Below are 20,566 nucleotides of genomic sequence, written 5' to 3'. Positions count from 1 at the left end.
GGCAAAAAATCAAAATTTTGCCTGCGCGTTTATTGCGCTCAATCGATATATTTCGTCTTGAGAAGCTCACAAACGTGCATTTATATACAATGGTTTTATCAATAATAAGAAAGAAATCGTCCCTTAAAGATCGTGAATGCTCAAAAAATGTACCGAAAATCCGATTATTTCGGAACTGAAATTTCTGGCGTCGTTTTCAACTAGTTCGTTGCATTCTTCGGTTCCTTGAGATCGGAATGATGCAGATTTCAAGGCATTTTGAGAAAATTTTGAATTTTTCAAAAAATCGACCCCCATACAAAATTTTCTGCTAAAAATCAAAAATGCACATGCGCGTTTTTTGCGCTCCATCGATTCCTTTCACCTTAAGAAACTTACAAAAGTGCGCTTATGAAGTGGATGGATCAATAATAAGAAAGAAATAATCCCTTAAAGATCGTGTCTGCTCAAAAAACGCAAAAAATGTACCGAAAATATCGATTATTTCGGAACTGAAACTTCTGGAGTGTTTTTCAACTAGTTCGTTGCATTCTTCGCTTCCCCGAGATCAGAATAATGCAGATTTCAAGGCATTTTGAGAATATTTTTAATTTTTTAAAAAGGACGATTTTCGGCAAAAAATCAATATTTCGCATGCGCATTTTTTGCGCTCAATCCCTTTCGCCTTAAGAAACTCACAAAAGTGCACTTATAAACTGGTTGGATCAAGAACTATAAATTTTAGGGCCAAGGCAAAAAAATCCTCAAAAGTTTTGATCTCCCCAACTGAGCGCGTCATTTCGAAAAACAAGTTTCATTTTTTGTAAAAAAGTCATTGGCGTGCTCTGGTTTGTTTCCGGAAAGTAGCGACACCCACTCGACTGCGTCCTCGGATTTGTAAGCACTTTTATTCATTTCCCTCAATGTTGTATAAGTGACTGGCATCGTCTTTCTATGAATGTCGTTGGCTAAACCGAATTAAACCGCACTAAGCTCCGGTATAAGGAAATAATTGGCGCTCCCTTATCGGCGTTGAAATGCGAAAAATTTAATCACCAATTACGCCGTTATCTTAATACGCGGATTTATTGGGCAATGCAACCGAATTAGCTAATTTTCGGGCGCCTTTTCGAGAGCCACCGGTCTATTTGCGGTAGACAGCGCCGTATTCACAAATGTTTAGCGCGCTGAATTTGAACAAATTCGCGTACATACCAAAGTCTGCAGATCCATTGCAAGCGCGATGCACAAAAAACAGCGTGTGGCAGCGCGAGAAAAACAAACACGAATGGAAAAATGCGATCGCGCCTTTAATCTTCCGTACCAGTTATGCAAAATGTTCGTATAAATTAAGCGAAATATTCCGCATTTTAGAACAGGTTTGTGCGCTCACTGTCGATCTAGTTGATCGCAGATTCAATAATTAACCGTGTGTCCAAATCACCATTCATCAGTCGGAAATTCAGCCTGATGCAACAACGGCGGGCGCAGTGCGACCCTGAGCCGAGGCTCAGAACCCGCACAATGAGCCGGAAATTGAGCTACTGAAGAGCAAACGCCTACCTTAATTGAACAGTGAACTGGCCCCGGTTGGACCGATGGATTAGAACGACTGAGGCCAGTAGACGCACCGAAACGTTTAAACAAATTTACCGCTCAAGAGTGATGCAACAATTGTCCTAGAAAAATCAGATATTTTTCTACGTGGTGAACTTTGCCAATGCCACCAGCCTGGCTGGTATGTGACCGAAACGGAGCGGAATGTTTTTTGACTCTTGGGGTTCAAGGAAATTTGCATATTTGGGGTGCATTCGGATGCGCATCCACCATCAGTGATTGCAAAAAAATGCACTTTGTACGACATCTGCAGCCCAAATTGTGCTGCTCTGCATGGGGTTTCTATTCAGTATCAGCAGCCACCATTCAAAAGCGGTGCGTTTGCCGCCTTATCTCCGGTCGCAAGTGGATTTATGGGCTAGAGGTTACTATCTATTTGCCGACCGTTTATCTGAATCGAAACTTGGCTGCCACCGTAGCCTTTTTCAACGGCAAATCATCCAAAAGATTCACTCGAAAGGTCCAGGCTCACATACGTACCTTTACTGTTTTCGGCTCCTTAAAACTTTCTCAGATCACTGATATCACTTGAACAAATTAAAGCGTCACACTTTTCTAGTACCACCCGGTATGAATCCTCTCGTGGACGCGCGTACTACTCGTGCAGACACAGCGAAAATCGGAATGCACTTTTCGCTTTTAGAACTGCCGGTTCTCCCCTCTTATAGAAGCTTGCGGCTCGGCACTCTTTGGTATCTTCGGGTTCCGATTCGTATTTATAGGAAACTCGGTTGGGCTCAATATGAATCCAATTCTACGATTAAAAATGAGAAGCGTGCGGGACCAACACCCTCAGAACTAGGCCTAGGTAACTCAGGGAATTTTTAGGAGTTGGCGCAGTGCGACGCAAATGGCTTGGTGTGGCGCAAGCACGCAAGCACTCAGTTCCGTTGTCGGGAAAATGTTGGTGACTTTTTTTACTCCTTTTTAGATTTATTGTAAGGGCCATTCATTAAAAATATTTTTAAAGATTCTTAAAAATTTCAGATTTTTTTATAAGTGGCGTTTTCCAGCCACGGAACTGAGTTACTGCACCCGTGCTCAAACCCATTTGCGCAGCACTGCGCCAACTCCTAAAAATTAACTGAGTCACCCAGGGTTAATTCGAAAACGCCTGCCTTTGGAGCATAAAAACTCGAAATTTACACTGTACCGTTTCAATTTCAATCTGCAAGTTTCGACTTGCAAACTCCAGAACTAGAATTCTCACTTTGAATTGAAATTACCTACTTTCTACTTGAAAGTTCTCGCAAAGCTGCAAATTCTTCAATAAAACTACTTTAAACTCCAAATATCTTGATTCCGTTTTAGTCATTTCTAATGATAAACGTTCGATCCTCCTCGTTTTTGTTGTTTTGCCGCAGCAAATTATTTGGAGCAGAAAATTCAACCAGGTTTAAATGTAAAAATAAAAAAGTTTTATATCTTCAGCTTACTAGCGCAACAGTTCAAAATGTGGACACCCTTTAAACAGCTTGGAAGACTCAATGAATTTTTAGGAGTTGGCGCAGTGCTACGCAAAGGGCTGGGTGCGCCAACCCAACGCAGCGGTGCAGTAACTCAGTTCCTTTGCTGGGAAAATCTTGATGTCTTTTTTTACTTGTTTTTGGATTTATTTTAAGGGTCATTTATTAATAATATTTTAAAAATTTCTTCAAAAAATCAGAATTTTCTTGTTTTAGCCAAGTTACTCTTTCTTCTAAATGCTCGACTTTCTTAAGTTTCACTTAAAAATGGTGACAATCCTAAGGAGGTATTTTCCGAGAAAAATTATGAAATAAATTTCGAATCCTTTGTCGCTTTGTAAAAAGTTTTGTAATCACTTTCCAGCGTCGAATTTGGAACCCAAATCAAATAATTTTCTATCAAAAAAACGAACAGAATAAGCGAAAGTTTGTAACAGATTAATTCGGAAATCTCGTCACCTCCATTCCTCTGAAGACTGTAGAGTTTTTCAAAACAATGTGGTTTTTTAGCTTTGACTGCATTTTTTTTGCTTCACTTTTTACTGAAAAGCGCTCTATTTTGTAGAGTTTCACTTAAAAATACTGACGGTCTGAAGGTCTTTTACGCGGAAAATTACAAGAAAAATTTATAGCTTTGTAAAAATGTAACAAAAACTTTTTTCAGCGTCAAATTCGAATAAATTTATCCCGCTTTTCCCCGAAAACCATTAAGCTTTTCTCCAAAACCGATCACAAAACTAAAAGTGTTAATCTAAAACGCAAAAACACAATAATTTTCCGATAATTTTCTTCTTTTCTGACAATAATGGGGTCTTTTCAGCCGAAAATTACAAAATTCGCCTCATTCATTGGTTTGCAGGAAACTTTAGAAAACCCATTTCAGTTTCGAATTTGGCACAAAAACCAAATAATGTTATTCAGTTTTTTAACGAGAGCAAAAGTTTCCAAAAAATAATTTGGAGAATTCTGAAAATAAACTGAAAAAGCGAAAGTTTATAATCATTTATTGAGAAAACTGGGGTTACTTCACTTTTATCTCAATATTTCTAAACAGAAAACCGCGTTTTTCCTAACGTTTTACTGTAAATTACTGGAAAACTGAAAATTTCATGCAAAAAATATAAGAGATCGATTTTACAAAAAAACTCAACGACTTTCTATGGACTCAGTTCTGTTGATGGGAAAATGTCCTATAACTCATTAACCGATGAGCTATAACTCGTTAACTCAGACAGCGGCAACAACTCAATACAGTGTTACCCAGACCTAGTTGTAACAACGAATCCATCGCTCCTGGACAATCATAACCTGATTATCTGTTCTGTAGAACAGATAATCAGATGGCTAATGCGTTGAGCTGTAGCTCAACGCATTCTTTACTGGCGAAAAACCGGCCTACATTGTGTGACGTCACCAGACTTTTAGATTTCAGCACTGTGGCCTTGTTCCCCCAAAGCGAACCAATTCGTTCCGAACGAAAACACACCACGAACTTCGTTAAGCGATTTTTATCTTTATCGGTAATTATGCGATGAGTCACGCGCTTTTTACCGGAAAAAAATTTCGCTGAAATGGGTTTTATCCGCAAATGCAACACAGCCGGAACATTGCATCAGCCAATGTTTCCACGTTCGTCAATAAGGTGGATCCGTTTGTTTTGCCTTGCGGCACTTAGGCGGAACTGCACTCAGTTGCCTTCACTTGGCCAGGATTGTCTGCGAAAAAAAACCACGTGCTATGAAAATCCCTGGGCGCAATCCCATGTGAATGCACAACTTCTAATTGTTTAATTCATCAGAGCATAGCCAATTGTGCTGCAACGAGCGGCATTGAACATTAATTGAACTTGGCTGTTGAGCAGATGGCTAATGGCCCTAGTGCAAGACAGCCGATGGTTGCATCATGTTCTAGAAGTGATTGGCCATTTCATTTGCCCTTAGACGGCGCTTTGCAATTGCCAATTATTGCTGTTATTGGCCAATTTCATGCTGTTAAGATCTGCTGATTAATGCAAAAGCCACTTAATTACTGCACGGTGCCCACAGTTGATTTCACTACCAGCTCGAACCCAATAAGAGCGCCAGTTGCTTTTCAATCAATATAGTATCATATAATGCAACATTGTAGAAAACACAAATAGGACAATGTCTCTTTGTCAGCTTTCCAAGAGTTAAAGACTAGCCATAGTGGCCAGATAGTTTCACATTGCAGTCGTCGCACACTCTCACCGGCTTGGAGAACGATGGCAAAGACATGGAATTGTCCGAGCAGGCGTTGCAGAAAATGTCGCCACAGTTCCGACAATGGTGCTTTCGCCTGGTGAGGCCGAACTCCTTCTTGCAAGCCTTGCAGTGGATCACGGCACTGTCGTCCACCCAGGCGCCGTCCGATCTTCTCGTCAGCTCCTCTTTCAGCTCGGATATCTGCAGCTTGCTGTCCCGCAACTCCACTCCCAGCTCCTCCAGCGCTTGCTCCTGCTCCAAACAGTTGTCCTTCAGCGTGTAATATACCTCTTGCAGAGTGGCGTATTTCTGTCAAATAAAACACGTTTTGCACCCGTTTGGACACAGTGCTTCCACCAGCACCGCTGGCGAGACTCTTAACTCTTCTAACACAAAAGATCTGCCAACTCACATCTGCAACGATCTTCAGCTGGCCGTTTTCATGCATGAGCTTGGCAATTCGCTCGCGGTCCTGCTGCATGGTGTCCTGCAAGGACATCCGCCATTCGCGCTCCACCTTCAGGTCCTCCTCCACATTGGTGGCCTGCTCTTCCACCTGGATGGTCTGCTGGTGCAGCCTGCGCCTGGCATGCTCAGTGGACAATCGGTTTTCCTCGCACTCCTTCAACCTGAAAGCGCCGCCGATAAGAAGCAAAATAAAGCGGGACCTAAAACTACTGGCAAACCAACAAAAAATAGGACAAATAACGCTCCAACAACTCCTGATGGCTAGATGGATGGTTTTATTAAGCAGTTGTACGGTCAGTGGATAATACAAAGTACTCCCTACAGGATAAAGTGACATTCATGTGTGACTGTGTGACTATAGTAATATATCTTAATTTACTTGGGTTTTCATTGGAGACCAGTTCCGTGAAGGTTTGCCGGCAGTTTCACGCCCATTGACCAAAAAACATATACAGGGTGTACCGTGAGAGTATGATCGAAAATGCACTGCCCATTCTTTGGCTGAAAAGAAGACGATCCGACCTAAGTTTCATTAGAAAAAAATGTCCGGTTCTTCTGGAATTGATGGTTCAGTTCAGGTGCTAAAGCAACCGAGTTCATCCGCTTTGGGCAAAGTTTGCCCATCAATACCAGAGAAGTAGGGCATGTTTTCTTAAAGGAAAATTAGGTCAGATCGTCTACTTTTGCGCCAAAGAATGTCGCAATAATCTTCTGATCATGTGCTACGGGACACGATCTACATACAGGGTGAGTTTTTTTTTCGATAACCAGTACAGGGATCTTCGACACTATAGTTTACGAAAAAAGTTAAATGGACAAATAATTGTAGTTTTGAAAGCTCTACTCAAAACCAATTTAATTTTTCTCAAATTTGACAGCTGTCAAGAGATATTTGGGAAAAACTTATTTATGGGAAATTTTTCAATTACCCCTAGTTCTGTGGGTATCACTTTGACAGGAAAACATTAAAAAGAAAACTTGTAGGAAATTGAATTCCAAACAAAATGGCATAAGACGTTTCCCCAAAATAACGGTCATTTTTGACATATGACACAAATTTCAGTTTTTTTAATGACAACCATACTTGATTATTGCTTGACCGAATAGAGAATTTTATTACGATTTCTGTGATATATCGCATCGATAGGTTTTTTCGAAAATAAAGCGTGCGAACAATTTATACTTATTCAATTTAGTTGATCGAAGTTAGCCAAGTTTAAATTCAACTTAGAAATCTAAGTTAGTTTTATTGTAAAAATAAATTATTCCAATCAAGAAAAGCGCGACAAGATTGAAACCTACATTAGATGTGATCAAAATGCTAGACGAGCCTCTGATTACTATTTTGAGAGGAATTTTGACCGTCATCAACCGTCCTTCAAAACATTATACAAACTTCAAACGATTATACTACAATTTGGGAACTTATGGAAGTTTTACGCAGCCAAGAAATGAAGATAAAGTAATAAATGAAGCTGTGGAGGTTAATGTCTTGGCCATTGTAAGCCAGAATCCACAGATTTCAACCAGAGAGATCGCAACAGTATCCGGGACTTCCCAAAGCACCGTGATGACAGTTTTAAAAAACACCAATTCCATCCGTATAAATTATCAGTATCTCAAACTTTACGTCCAGGGGATGAGGAGCTGCGTGTGAATTTTTGTACATGGTTCCGAAACAAATGCCAACAAAACATCCAATTCCCTTATAAACTATTGTGGACCGATGAAACTCGATTTACAAATTGTGGCATGTTTAATCGGCACAATGAACATGTTTGCAATCAAACAAATCCCCACCACGTTGAGCTCTCCTTTGCTCAACACACAAATTAAATTTGGGTTTAACGTTTGGAGCGGAATGGTAGGTTCAAAAATTCTTGGACCATTTATTTTTGAAGGCACCTTAAATGGAAGTCGGTATCTTCAATTCCTTCGGAATAACCAGGATTTTATCTTTGACGACTTAGATTTAGAAACATGGCGTAATGTGCAATGGTTTCAATATGACGCCGCTCCTCCGCATAATTTTTCCCTTCCTAATAATATTTCCTGGGACTTGGATTGGACGAAATGGCCCTATTTTATGGCCACCTCAAACACCGGATATTTCACCTTTGGACTTCTTTTTGTGGGGAGCCGTAAAAAAACAGTTTACAAAAACAAATATTGTTGTTAGGGGATTTGAAAATATTGATGATCGGTCCACAAGAAAAGCAACTTATTCAGTTTTAAAGCGTTACAATGTTTGCATTAATAATAATGGTGGACTTTTTGAAAATGTTTTCCAATACAAATTAAAGTTTCTATAGTTAAATTTTCATTATTATTGGCATGATTGGATTTTTATAATAAACACTTTAAATGAGCAGCCGGCTTAATTAAAATAAAGTCATTGCCAACTTTAACGTAGTTGTCTCATACTATTTTCCATGGCTAACTTCGATCAACTAAATTGAAAAAGTATAAATTGTTCGCAGACACTTTATTTTCGAAAAAATCTTAACGATGTGATATATCACAGAAATTGTAAAAAAATGCTCTATTCGATAAAGCAATAATCAAGTATGGTTGCCATTTAAAAAAGCTCAAATTTGTGATGCATGTCAAAAATGACCGTGATTTTGGAGAAACGCCTTATGCCATCTTATTTGGAATTCAATTTCCCACAAGGTTTCTATTTAAGGCTTTCCTGTCAAATTAATATCAACGGAACTAGGAGTAATTTAAAAATTTACCACAAATAAGTTTTCCCCAAATATCTCTTGACAGCTGTCAAATTTGAGAAAAATAAAATTGGTTTGGAGTAGAGCATTGAAAACTACAATTCCTTGTCCATTTGACTCTTCTTAACTGCTCTAGTTGCGAAGATCTCTGTACTAGTCATCAAAAAAACTCACCCTGTATAACCTATTGGCCGCCGTTGCAAAAACTCCTTCCAAACCGAGCCAAGCTTTAGCAAGGGAGGCCACCCATTCTGCCTGTTTAAGCGTAAATGAAATTAAAGTGTACCTACTTAACTTCGAGAGTATGTACAGTGTCTGTCATAGTTTGCGCCTTAGCCTCTAGCTTGTCTACTAACTCAGTTTTATGGCCTAAAGTCGCCTCACAGTCCTGAAATAAGTCACAATCTTACAACGTGAACATTGCTGAAGATTGAATACACATGGCAAAAATACTGATTAGAACCTAAGCAGGGCTTCGGTCATCAGATTCCAGATCGAGCTTCACAAATGAGTCGGTGGAATCTGAAGAAAGTCGCGCCTCGTCGCGCTTGCTGCTGGTGCTCTCCCGACTGCTCGCTTTGTTGTCGAGTTTGGCGCACTGGCGCTTCTCCACACGTCGCTCGTGCGATTTCCTGTCGTCTCTTAGCAAATGGTTGTACTTTTCCAGATTGTTCAAAATTTTCCCAATCTGGCTCGCTTTGGCCTGCAGCCTGCTGACCATCTCGCCCTTTTGCGTCAGCTCCGTTTCACATTCCTATAACCAGCCAACAACGGTGCATTTAACAAGTTAAAGCGGGAACGGCTAACGGAAAAATCTAGGCCGAGATCAGCTCAAAATCCACTTAATGAGTAGAATGTCGCCCCTTTTCAATCGCCCCATAACGGAGCGAGTACTGACCTGCAGCTTCTTGTACATTTCGAGATTGATCAGCTTGATGTCGTCCAACTGTCTGCGCAGCGACACTATAGTGTCCTGTTTCTCGTGAATGTCCTTTTCCAGCAGTTTCATGGCCACCTCCATTTCGGCTTTGAGGCACGTCTGAATTTCCAGCTCATGATCGGCCTCCTGTCGCTGTTTCTGCTCCTCCTCCAGGCGCTGCCTGAGCTGTTCAATATCGCCAGTATCGGCGCTGCCTTCGCTGTCGCGCGAACGCACGATGTTAGCGCCGCTGAAGCTCGTCACGTCCCTACACACCAAGTTCCAATATTTCACCAAAGCCTGAAGTTAACAGGCAAGAGTTTTGCGAGACTCTCGCCAGGCGGAAACGTTTGAAAGGCAAAACACAAAGTTTGCATCTTTCTTCTAACCAGCTCGTATGCAAGTCTTGGTCAAGTCAAAGAGTAGGTAATAGTTTACGCACTCTTTGACTAGAGCTCACCCAGCTGGGTCCATGCCGATCTGTTCGCGCAGCATACGGTTCTCATCATACAGGGCCAGCAGGTTGTTTCGAGCGATTGCCATGTCCTCTTTCATTAGCACATTGGTGGTGGTCAGACTCTCCACTTTGGTCTGCAAGTTGGCCACGGTGGCACTTGAACAAACGCTCAGTTGAAGTCAAGCAGCCAATGCCTAAGACATCCGTCCCATCTATCCGTTTATACGATGATACGAAAGCGTTTCTATATCGGATCCAAAATAATTGCAGAAAGATAATTTCATTCCATTCTCAACTCTCATCTTGTCCAACTAGGAGCATATCGAAATTTGCAAAATTGTGCATTTTCATTTGCTGCCCCGTAGAAAATTAATCCGAGATTCTTAAATTTTGGCGAAAATCTCTTGGAGCGATCCGAACTTATCCACTTTTGAAAATTTTGCTTCGTAACAATGTTCATTTCCGTAATCCGCATGGTTATCGTCCACAATCCGCATGTGATAAAATCTCGTATAAACGGAGACACGAGACTAAGCTTGGGTAACACTGTGTTGAGTTGCGCTTTTGAGTTGTTGCCGCTCTCTGAGTTATAACTCATCGGTTAATAAGTTATAACTCATTAACCGTGAAAACTATGGACTAAATCTAATTATTATTAATTAATTCTGGGTCTTTTGCCAAAAATATGTCCCTGAACTGAAAAACCGAAACTCTTGGAAACTGGGGTTTCTTCACTTTTAGGTCACTATTTGTAAACAACACTGTCTCTAAACAGAAAAACCGCGTTTTTCCTAACGTTTTACTGTAAAATACTGGCAAACTGAATCTTTTATGCAAAAAAAATGAAAATATCGATTTTACAGGAAAACTCGTCGACTTTCTATGGGCTCAGTTCTGTTGATGGGAAAATCTAGATGACTTTTTTAAAGTTGTTTGAACAAAGTAGTAAACCGTTGCTCAGAAAACCTTTTTTTTAGATGTGAAAATTCCAGTCTCAGATCTCGTAAAGCTTTAATAAATGTACTAAAACTCATTAGCCGATGGGTTATAACTCGTTAACTCAGACAGCAGCAACAACTCAATAGCGCAACTCAGCATAGTGCTACCCAGGCCTAGGACACATGCCTCAGGATGAGGGACCTACTTCAAATGCCGGTTTAGCTCCTCGATATAGTTCTTCTGATCCAGCACAGCCACCATGTGGTCCTGCTCGTCGCTGGCCGAGTCGCAGGACACGTGGCTGGGCGAGCGCAGGTACAAGGAGAAGTCGATCACGCCTTGTGGACAGTCCAGGTCCTCCTCCTGCAACACCGCTGGATTATTTAGGCCAAGAGATCCAGAGCGCAAGGGGCACCTTGACGCACAAGTTGCAGTCGATCACATTGAGGCCCACCAGCAGCCCGATGATCACGATGGCTTCGTCGCTCAGCATAAGCGCGTCCGGCTCAAAGTACTCAGCCAGGGCCTCGTCCTTGTGGTCAAGCAGCACCTTCAAGTAGTCGGCCAGCTTCTTCTGCATCAGGGCGAGCCGCAGCCAAGCCCTAGCGCGCCCCAGGTGCGTCCTGGATTGGACAATATCAAGCCGCCCTAAACAGTCCCTGTGCCACTCACCTCACGGTGGGCAAGTCCCTCACGCTGGCTGTGATATCTTGCGCCTCGGGCGCGTACTTTTCCACCATCTGCAGAATGTCCCACAGCTCTTTCTTGGGGCCCAGCAGGCCTTTCTTGGGCTTGAGCCCGTGCCGCAGCACGTGTTCTAGCACGATGAAGAAATGCTGCAGCGGCATGTGGTCCGAATCCAGCATCCGGCCATACTTTAGCGATTGCTCGATGAGCTCTTTCACCACCAGCTTGCTGATGTTGACCAGGTTGCTGCGCTCGATCACCGCCGGGTCTCGGCCTACAACAAAACAGTCCCATTGACCTGGTGGGCCTCATGGGGCCACTTTACCGAACAGGGGCACGGCCTCCGGGTGGCTCGAAGACACGAGCTTGCCATTGACCGATTCGTGCATGTTGAATTCGACGTCTTGCAGCTCCTTCAAGCACAACCATTCGCCATCGACGGACACCCTAAAGTTGCACAGATAGATGGTGTCCTGGGCGCCGGCCATCTCCTGGTCCACAGCCCCAGGCGTTGGCCCCGTATCAGCCAGCTCGTGCACTTTCATTTTACGTTTATGGGCGATCTTTCTCGAAATTACTTTGTCAAATGTGCTCTAGCATCGATTTTCAGGGGGTTGAAAAGACGCGCGCGTCGGCGTCGTCTGGGGCGCTTTCCGTTCGGACTGGCGGCCTGATCGATATTCCAAATTGCATTTACAGTGTAAATTGTGGCCACCAGTAATCAGCCAGTAATCAATAGACTCAATTTTGGAATATATTTAACTATTTAAAAAAAACGCAAGCCCACAGGAAGTCATACTCTCAGGGATATTCTGAAATCTCAGCCAGTTTGGCAACAAGCGTGGACATCAGCCGAATCGTTCAAAGTTCAGAGTGAATTACAGGACAGGACAAAATACCCCAACCGCACGACGCCCAAATTGGAAATTCAACTCGTGCTAAGTGGCAACAGTAGAGAGTACCACATGACGTCACGCAAGTTGACGCTTTAACATGAGGGAGAAATTACATGAGAGTGCAAACTTGACAACACTGTACTACTGTACATTCTTTCCATTCTATCCCAATTCAGTGGGTTATTTCTGTTCTATGGTTATTTCTATTCGTTGCTCGATAAAAACAACTTTGACAATAAAGAAGCTAATTAAATATCCACACTGCGTAGTATTCTAGCTGCATCTACAACCTACATCTAACTTCCAATGGCATGAACTATTTATCAATGGAAGTCAGTATCAGTCTTTGTCTATGGATCACATATAAAAGCTCTTAGGCATGGGCTTTCGCAATTAAAAACTGACCTTTGAATTTTGGACGAGTTTTTGTGGATTTTCCCACCAGTAAACTTCCCCATTGAAAGTCCGCGGACGTAGTGGGACTGCGAGAGAGCAGCTGATTGGTGGAGCTGGGAATTGTGGGAGAAGTTTCACTACTAGTTGCCATTGTCTTTTTTGCAATTTCACATGGGAATTACATGGAATCGAGTTTATTTAGGTGCAAAAAACACATACACAAACACTAAACAGCTGGCCAAAAACTGACAGCCAACACTGTACCACAGATCACAGAGGTACTCTGTACTGTACTGTACACGCTGGTGACAAGTGACAAGACAGCAGCACAATGTTGCCGAGATGCACCATCACCAGCAAACCAAATTCTTGCCAAATAAGCCTTGTTCTATGATTCTTGCATTATTCTGATGCTGCTGGCAGAGACAAGTCAAGACAAGAGACTTGTCTCTGCTGCTGGTTGGAAATTAAATGGAATTTAGACTGGTGGTTGTTTTTTATTTCTAGGCCTTCTTTAGACCCCCTATAGGTGAACGTGTCATTTCAGTGCAACCGAATTTTTAGTTATTCTTGTTTTAACACTATAAATTAAATAATTTCAACGAAAACATTCCTGGATGCTTCATAAATTAAGCAAAAACCACTTACAAACTTTCAAAATTCCACTTGCACGAAAATGAGATTGTTCGATGCTATTTGCTGCTACATCGGGATTTTTCCCGAATTTTTTTATCAGCTAAAACTGCTTAATTTAAAGTGTTCTTGAAGGTCAAACACGAAAAAACTAAAAATTCGAAGGGACTCAAACGACACGTTCACCCCTATCTATGACTAAATTACCAATTTAAATTTTGGCATCTGTGATAAACAATGCCCCCTATTTGCAAACACCATTGGGTTTAATTTAATGTTTATATATCGAAGGAAAGTCCCATTTCCAGAAGCAGATCTCCCAACAATAATTGACCAAACAATTTGCAGCACAAAAAGCAAAAGGCCTGGGCCCTAGTCCAGTTTCTATTGGTTGACGAAAATAGGTTGAGCGCTTTAGGGCCGCCTTTGGTCGATTGCCATTGGTCAAAAGGGGAGGGACCTGGCGCCCTTGCCGAACCCCCTGAGCTTACCACATTTTTACAAGGCTTTTGTTCTAATTTCCAGCAGGTTGTCCAGGACAGTGCGTTTCCCGTGATTTTGTGATGAACTATTTCAATAGTTCCGATGCGGACTTTGTTTCGGATGTAAGTTGTCTTTCTTGTCCATTTTCCGTAAGTTTTTGTGGCACCAATGGCTTTTAGCTCGATTAGTCGCACTCTGGTCTTGCACTGAACATTTTTTATATTTTACGCAGCAAAAATACCTTCTAGATCCGTTAGAATCGCAAAACTTTGAATATTAACAGATATATGCACTGTTGTGAGCAGAAAATGACTGCAAATGCACCTTGCACCTCCCACATGACGTAAAACGAAAGTAACATTATGCGTCTAAACTAGCCACCCTGTCATGTCAAAGTCAGTTGGCCACATGACACCGGTTGTCACTATTCCCGTTCAATCCAAATTGCGAGCCCACAGCAAAAAATGAGCGAGTTTGCGGATGTCCAGTCCGATGTGAACACTTACAGTCACTTCAAAATTGAGTACCACGACCCGACGGACACCGGACGAGTGGTATCGCAAACTTTTGTGAACCCGCAAGCAATGGGGGCGCCTTTGAGCAAGGCTTGCAAGATCATCAGCCATGTGGATGGCAGTGGGAACAATGTGGCCCGGATATCCATCAGGCGAGAGGTGCCTAGTGAGGCTGCCGGCAAGGTACCATCCACTGCGGGTTCCATGGACATGCGCACTAGAGAATCGCGCTATATTTATCACTTGCTTGCAGGTTATTCTGCTGAGCGCTGGCTGGGACAAGTGCAGCAGTGACGTCAGACAGGTCAGTCCTAGTCCAATGGGCTCGGACAGTGGCATCGAGTCGGATTGCGCCGACGGAAGCCTGAACTGGCTGATCAATTACCGGCTAAAAGAACTACCCCCTGTTCCAGGTGAGTATTTTTTGCTATCAAATTTTATGCGTTTCTCTCAGTCAGATTGGTCAAAACTTTAAGTAGGTAAATCTCACTTATTTACTTTTTTCATGAAGTCATTGCAAATCTTTTATCACAATTTTTATTAATGGAAATTGGACGCCAATATGAAACTTGGGTAATTCTTAGGGACATTAGGCCTTGCCCTGTGTGGTCAATGATATGCTTAATAAAATCCTCAATCATAATAAAATCCGTTTCCTAGGAAGTGGTGGTACTTTTTTACAAAAATGCTGTTTCCACCAGTTTTATACAACAAAAGTCGTTCTCCAGGTTTTTTTGGTTTCGGCACAAATAACTGTGAAACTCCGGCTTGCATAAACAAACACAAAATAGCAAAATATTTTCAAAAAAGGGATTTTTTTCGCGAGAAAATGTCCTGATGATGATTGAAAATTGAAATTTTTTTGCATTCCTATACGTATGTAGAACGTACGGTCAAAAAATGTACATATATAAAACATATATAAACATGTATAAAATATTATAAATTCTTGCAAGGAAAATAATTGCCAAACTTGGGCCAACATAGAAATTCTTTCGCAAATTTAACAAAATCTGGAAAAAAGCCTGAGGATGAGCGAGAATCGAAACAGACCATGTCTGGCAGTTCGGAAGGTTTTTTGAGTTAAAACTAGTATCGTGCCCGACAAGGGCGGATCCAGGGGGGGGGGGCATGGGGGTCATGACCCCCATTCAATTCTCTATCCAACGATGCCAAAACGAATTCTGTGACTCGAATGGTTCTTGAGAAACTTTGAAAAAAGCAGCGTCATGCTCAAGTGGATTTTGCAACTCAAAAAAAAATCACGCAAATCTAAAGCTTCTTGAATTCAAGCATTTTTTAAGAAAACTGCCAACAATGCCCCATCCATGGTTCACTTTCTAAAAAGGCCATTTATTTCTGTCTAGAATGATGTACAAATGAGCGTTCTTGCTCATTTTGCCTCCGAGGCATGAGCAAATACGGGACGGAAAACATGAAATTTTGCAATAATCTTACGCCACCCTTGCACAAAACGAGGATAATTTTTCTAATTTCATAGACAACAGAAGACTGTATTTTTTCTACATACCCCCCCCCTGAATTTAAAGCTGAATCCGCCCCTGGTGTCCGAAGGGCTCGCCAAAGTACATTAGACCATTCTTGATGTGGAAATCTACTTGGATATTCATTAAAATTTTATGTATTTGTTGTGCCGAACCCTTCGGGAACAACACAAAAAAATCTTCCGAACTGTCTGGTCTTTGTCGGTTGTTGTGCTTCAACCAGTGTCGTGCCCGGAGGACTCGGCGCAACAAATAGATGAATAAGAGTTTAATGAATATTCAAGTAGATTTGGGAATCTAGAAGTGTCTAATGTAGGTAGTTAGGTACTTGTTGTGTCGAACCCTTCCGGCACAACACTGGTTGAAGAACAACAACCGACAAATCAGACAGTTTAGAAATTTCTGAAGACATGCAAGATGAAGCGCCAACTTATTTTTCACTGCAAGTGAGAATTAGATTTGGGTAACTCAATGAATTTTTAGGAGTTGGCGCAGTGCCACGCAAATGGCTTGGTGCGCCAACCCAACTCATCGGCAGAGTTACTCAGTTCCGTTGCTAGAAAAATGTTGATTCCTTTACTTGTTTTGAGATTTATTTTAATGGCCATTTATCAATAATATTTTTAACATTTCTTCAAAATTTCAGAATTTTCGGGAGTTTTAGCAAAGTTCCTTTTTTTCTAAGTGCTCAATTTTCGAAAGATTCACTTAAAAATACTGACAATCTTAAGGTATTTTTCGCGAAAAATTATGAAATACATTTTGTCGTCTTCGTCGCTTTATAAAAAGTTTTAAAATCCCTTTCCAGCTTCGAATTTGGGACAAAAATCAAATAATTTTCTATCAAAAAACGAACTGAATAGGCAAAAGTTTATAATAAATTATTTGGAAAACTCGTCACTTCCATTCCTCTCAAAACTGTAGAGTTTGTTAAAAAAAATTGGTTTTTTAGTTTTGACTGCATGTTTTTTGCTTTCTAAGATATAGATATAGCTTTGAAGGAATTTTACAAAATATTTTTCGAATTCGGGACAAACACGAAAATAAATTTATCCTGTTTCCCCCGAAAACTATTAAGGTTTTCGCAAAAGCCGATCACGAAACTAAAAGTTTTAAATCAAAAACGCAAAAAATATAATTTTCTGAATATTTACTTCATTTCTGACAATATATTCCGCCACCGGCCATGAGTTAAAACTCATTAACTCAGAGAGCGGCAACAATTCAAAAACGCAACTCAACACAGGCCTAGTGAGGATTACTTCAACGCAAATATTCCCAATCGTTGAATTGCTCGGGGAAGTCAAGCGCCATGGCCAGCACGATGAGTTGCATTTGAGTCATAGAGATTTTTCTATGTTGGGGCACTTGAAGTATTTAGTGTATTTGAAAACGTTAGATACCTGAGGCGAATTATTGATAAAAATTCAAAAGACTGAAGATATTTTGCAATAAATATACCTTTTTCTTATTAGAAGATCGTTTAGTAAACTGGTGAAATTAATTGAACTTAATGGGCGTCATTTTGCACAACTTTTGTCCAAAGTTCACCAGGTTTTTATTAGCGTTAATAAGTTTAGTATTTTTGTTGTGCTCATTGAATTGTTAATGTTTCTATCATTTCATCTATAAATAGACAGTTTTTTTTAAAACATCTCGAAAACTGTTGCTCTGAAGCCCAAAACGTGAAATGGTTTTTCGTTAAAAAAAAATTCAGGAAACTTAGTCGAGTTGCTTTTGTAGATGCTGCACCTGCTGACCAGGAAGATTTGCATAAAACGCCTACAGCCAGCATCCAGCCACTCATTGAAGTCGTTCAGGTCGCTGTGAGTAGTTTTTAGTGTCTAATTCAGCAAACCCTTAAGTGGGCGATTGCAGGAAGGATCCAAGGTTGCCAATGTTGGGCACAACAACACCCAAAGGAAGCCGCCCTTCACCTACACCGAGCTGATCGAGCACGCCCTGATCGAGAAGAGAGAACTGACGGTGTCCGGCATTTACAAATGGATCTCGTAAGTTTTCGTGAAAAAAAAACATAGGAAAATTGCATTTTGACGGGCACCTGCAGCCAACCGGCCGGAACTCCGCACACGACGTGATAATCGTTCGGCCCATTATCATAATTGTTTCATCTGCATGCTCGATTCGGTTCGATTTCACGGTGCATGAGCCCCGATTGGGGGGAGGGTCCGATCAAGCATTTTTTGGGAAAATTAAGCCAGCGATCGCGTCAAGTCGCGTGGAAAAAAGACACGTGCGAAATTGGCCCAGCTCAACCGCATGTTCCTCAAAAGACATAAATTTGCCTTAAATGGGGGGTCGCCAAGTTGCGCTAAATGCCTGGGGCACGATCGTCGATACTTCGTGCCTGGTACCAGATATAGAAGGAGAAGCGGCCCACTCCTCAGGGGCGGCTTGAACTCGGGATTCTTTCGCGCATGTGAGCCATTGATTATTTGGTTCGGCGGGGAAAGGGCCCAAATCTTCCTAGCCCGTCCATTGGCTGTGGAGCGTCCGCCTTTCAAACTCTGACCAAAATCAAGCCTTGCACTAATAATTGCTTCGACTTGCTTTGCAAGGCGACACTCTACAACCCAGTTTTATGTCGAAGTTGTGCCGAGCCCTTCGGACACTACACTGGTTGAGACGAATTAGGCGAAAATTAAGTGGAAATGAGTGTTTTCTACAGTCAAGAAGGGCTCGGCACAGCATCGCAACAGACACTTTACCCGTTCGCTTTCTAATAGGCCTGGGTAACTCAGTGAATTTTTAGGAGTTGGCGCAGTGCTACGCAAATGGCTTGGTGCGCCAACCCAACGACCGGCGCAGTAACTCAGTTCCGGTGCCGGGAAAATGTTGATTCTTAACAGTTCTTCAAATTTTCAGAATTTTCCAGTTTTAGCAAAGTTACTCTTTTTTCTAAATGCCGATTTTCTGAAGTTTCACTTAAAAATACTAACAATCTTAATCAAACTTAAGGGCTTCGACTCTTCCGGGACAATTTAATTAAAATACTTTGTCTTGCTAATCACAAGACAGTCTTGGTCTAGGTCTTGTTCTTGGTCAAACCAGGACCAGCCGCGCTGGTAACTCGTAACTAATGGAGCGCCAGGGCCCTAACTCTTTCCCACGCTTGATCGGCAACAACGAAGGGCCCTAAATATTCAGCAGGTGATCGATGCAACTGAACCGTGTCAAATTTAATTCCGGTTTCTCCCCATCAGCACTCATTTCCCGTTCTACAAGTCGAACGACGACCGCTGGAAAAACTCGGTGAGACACAACTTGTCCATTAATCCCCATTTTCGCAAAGGAGGCAAAGCGGTGCAGGGCGCCGGCCATCTCTGGACGATCGCTCAACGCGATGAAATGAAATCCTGGCAAATGGTAGGCCTCCAAACCCAAAAGCGTACGCTTTGGCTATTAGTTTGGTGTTGTTTCAGCGGCAACGAATCAACGATTTCCTCAACTCCCAGAAGAACATAGCGCCCGAGGAGCGGTTCGACAAAGAGCTGCAAGCGGCCACTGAGTGTATTTTGGAGGAGATTGAATCGCAGAGCGGCAGGGTAATCGATTGGACGGTGGATCAAGCGGGTCGAGCAACTGGACTGTTCCAGATCGAACGGGCACAGGACCCGGTCGCGACCCACGACGACATCCACATGGAATGCCTCAATATTCCCGAGGGAGTGTCTGGTTTGCAGGAGTTCCTGGCGCCTCCCGTGCCCAAACAGCAGCTGGTCAACGAGTGCGGACTGGGCAACGATTTTTTCATCACCGACATCAACCCGAACCAGTTGGAGCTCGGTCTGGATGAGGGCATTTACGACGAAATGTCCCTGGATTACTACGGTATCAAGGACTAGCAGTGCCAGATCTCACCCGTCTGTACATAATTGTTGTATTCTAATAGCTAAGATAATTATCGATATTTTTATATCAGTGGAACCACCATTGTTGGCGTTTATCTATAATAAAGGTATTCAGTAAACTATTGGGCTCCTTTCTAACTAAACTGTCCAAATATCACATCGATGTAAAGCTTTTTTTGACTCGAAACGCGGTCAGATAGTACATTTCTTGCAATATGACGAAAATGAACTTGGGATGCAAACGGTTTATGATCAAATTGAACGCGATTGATTGATGATTGGTCGCGGTTCTCCTCGTTCAGGGCCTTTGAGTCGGCACACTCCAACGTCTCCATCTCGGCCTGGTTAATGGATTTTTAGGAGTTGGCGCAGTGCTGGGCAAATGGGTTCTAGCACGGGTGTCTAGTCACTCAGCTCCCTGACTGGAAAAACGTTACTTACAAAAAATGAGATGACCCTTTTCCAAGGCCAACTCCTAAAAATTCACTTAGTTACCCAGTTTTTGACTCTAAACCAGTACCGTGCTCAAAGGGTTTGGCACAACTTCGACAGCCCGAAGTATGTAATGTATTTGTTGTGCCGAGTCCTTCGGGCACGACACTAATTTCCGAAAAAACCTGTCGAGTGGCCAGTTGAGTGTTTATTGAGTTGAAACCAGTGACTCCAATCGCATTAAGCACTTTTGGATGTCACTAAATGACTTCGTTCAATCACCAGTAGATTCGCAGAATTCGATAATGATCTTTTGCGCCCATTTTACTGCTGATGTTGGTGAATATGAAACTT

At 42.0% G+C, this 20,566-nt stretch overlaps 3 protein-coding genes across 8 annotated transcripts in view; 1 reads left to right on the top strand and 2 right to left on the bottom strand.

Annotated features, from left to right (window-relative positions):
- The window catches only part of LOC109532967 (monocarboxylate transporter 7), a 21,073-nt gene extending 18,678 nt beyond the window's left edge, over positions 1-2,395 (bottom strand). Inside the window, exon 1 of one of the 3 annotated variants that reach the window (XM_019898131.2) lies at positions 2,077-2,395. Coding sequence is in view for 1 of the 3 variants with exons in the window: in XM_019898129.2 (XP_019753688.1) it covers positions 1,195-1,212 (18 nt within the window). In the remaining 2 variants the exon portion in view is untranslated. Of the gene's footprint in view, positions 1-1,194; positions 1,505-1,542; positions 1,834-2,076 lie in introns of those variants that run through there. The other 2 variants (XM_019898130.2, XM_019898129.2) reach the window with 2 other exon arrangements.
- A 2,751-nt stretch (positions 2,396-5,146) lies between these two features.
- On the bottom strand, positions 5,147-13,083 carry LOC109532965 (RUN and FYVE domain-containing protein 2). Of its 4 annotated transcripts, XM_019898124.2 has the most exons (10): positions 12,782-12,865; positions 11,806-12,150; positions 11,466-11,754; positions 11,209-11,416; positions 10,999-11,156; positions 9,858-10,010; positions 9,377-9,665; positions 8,769-8,866; positions 5,697-5,913; positions 5,147-5,593 (listed from the first exon to the last, which is right to left on the bottom strand). In XM_019898124.2, the coding sequence occupies exons 2-10, from the start codon at positions 12,023-12,025 to the stop codon at positions 5,240-5,242; spliced, it is 1,986 nt and encodes a 661-aa protein (XP_019753683.1). In that variant the 5' UTR covers positions 12,026-12,150; positions 12,782-12,865; the 3' UTR covers positions 5,147-5,239. The 4 variants fall into 4 exon arrangements, with proteins under 4 accessions (XP_019753683.1, XP_019753685.1, XP_048520000.1 ...); XM_019898126.2 differs by lacking the exon at positions 11,806-12,150 and having other exon boundaries at positions 12,782-13,083; XM_048664043.1 differs by lacking the exons at positions 5,147-5,593; positions 5,697-5,913 and adding an exon at positions 8,942-9,232 and having other exon boundaries at positions 8,778-8,866.
- A 1,187-nt stretch (positions 13,084-14,270) lies between these two features.
- On the top strand, positions 14,271-19,902 carry LOC109532966 (forkhead box protein F1). The gene is made up of 7 exons (XM_019898127.2): positions 14,271-14,586; positions 14,657-14,816; positions 17,652-17,734; positions 17,787-17,920; positions 19,133-19,295; positions 19,352-19,474; positions 19,526-19,902. Exons 1-7 carry the CDS (start codon positions 14,353-14,355, stop codon positions 19,772-19,774), a joined length of 1,146 nt encoding a protein of 381 aa, XP_019753686.2. The 5' UTR covers positions 14,271-14,352; the 3' UTR covers positions 19,775-19,902.
- Positions 19,903-20,566: the final 664 nt, after the last annotated feature.

This window comes from Dendroctonus ponderosae, unplaced genomic scaffold (genome assembly GCF_020466585.1).
Source record: "Dendroctonus ponderosae isolate FM_Combo_2020 unplaced genomic scaffold, Dpon_F_20191213v2 Dpon_F_20191213_1, whole genome shotgun sequence".
Classification (NCBI taxonomy): Eukaryota; Metazoa; Arthropoda; class Insecta; order Coleoptera; family Curculionidae; genus Dendroctonus; species Dendroctonus ponderosae.
Note: the sequence above shows the minus strand (reverse complement) of the source record. Positions and strands in the feature narration are given on the sequence as shown.

What these genes read in the sequence shown, in the direction of transcription:
- LOC109532965 (XM_019898124.2), bottom strand. Translation starts at nt 12,025, where the DNA reads ATGAAAGTGCACGAGCTGGCTGATACGGGGCCAACGCCTGGGGCTGTG. An exon ending in AGGGACTTGCCCACCGTGAG is followed by an intron (nt 11,417 to 11,465) that starts GTGAGTGGCACA and finishes TGTCCAATCCAG; the next exon opens with GACGCACCTGGGGCGCGCTA. An exon ending in AGCTGAAGATCGTTGCAGAT is followed by an intron (nt 5,594 to 5,696) that starts GTGAGTTGGCAG and finishes TTTATTTGACAG; the next exon opens with AAATACGCCACTCTGCAAGA.
- LOC109532966 (XM_019898127.2), top strand. Translation starts at nt 14,353, where the DNA reads ATGAGCGAGTTTGCGGATGTCCAGTCCGATGTGAACACTTACAGTCAC. An exon ending in AAATGAAATCCTGGCAAATG is followed by an intron (nt 19,296 to 19,351) that starts GTAGGCCTCCAA and finishes GTGTTGTTTCAG; the next exon opens with CGGCAACGAATCAACGATTT. An exon ending in TTGAATCGCAGAGCGGCAGG is followed by an intron (nt 19,475 to 19,525) that starts GTAATCGATTGG and finishes GGACTGTTCCAG; the next exon opens with ATCGAACGGGCACAGGACCC.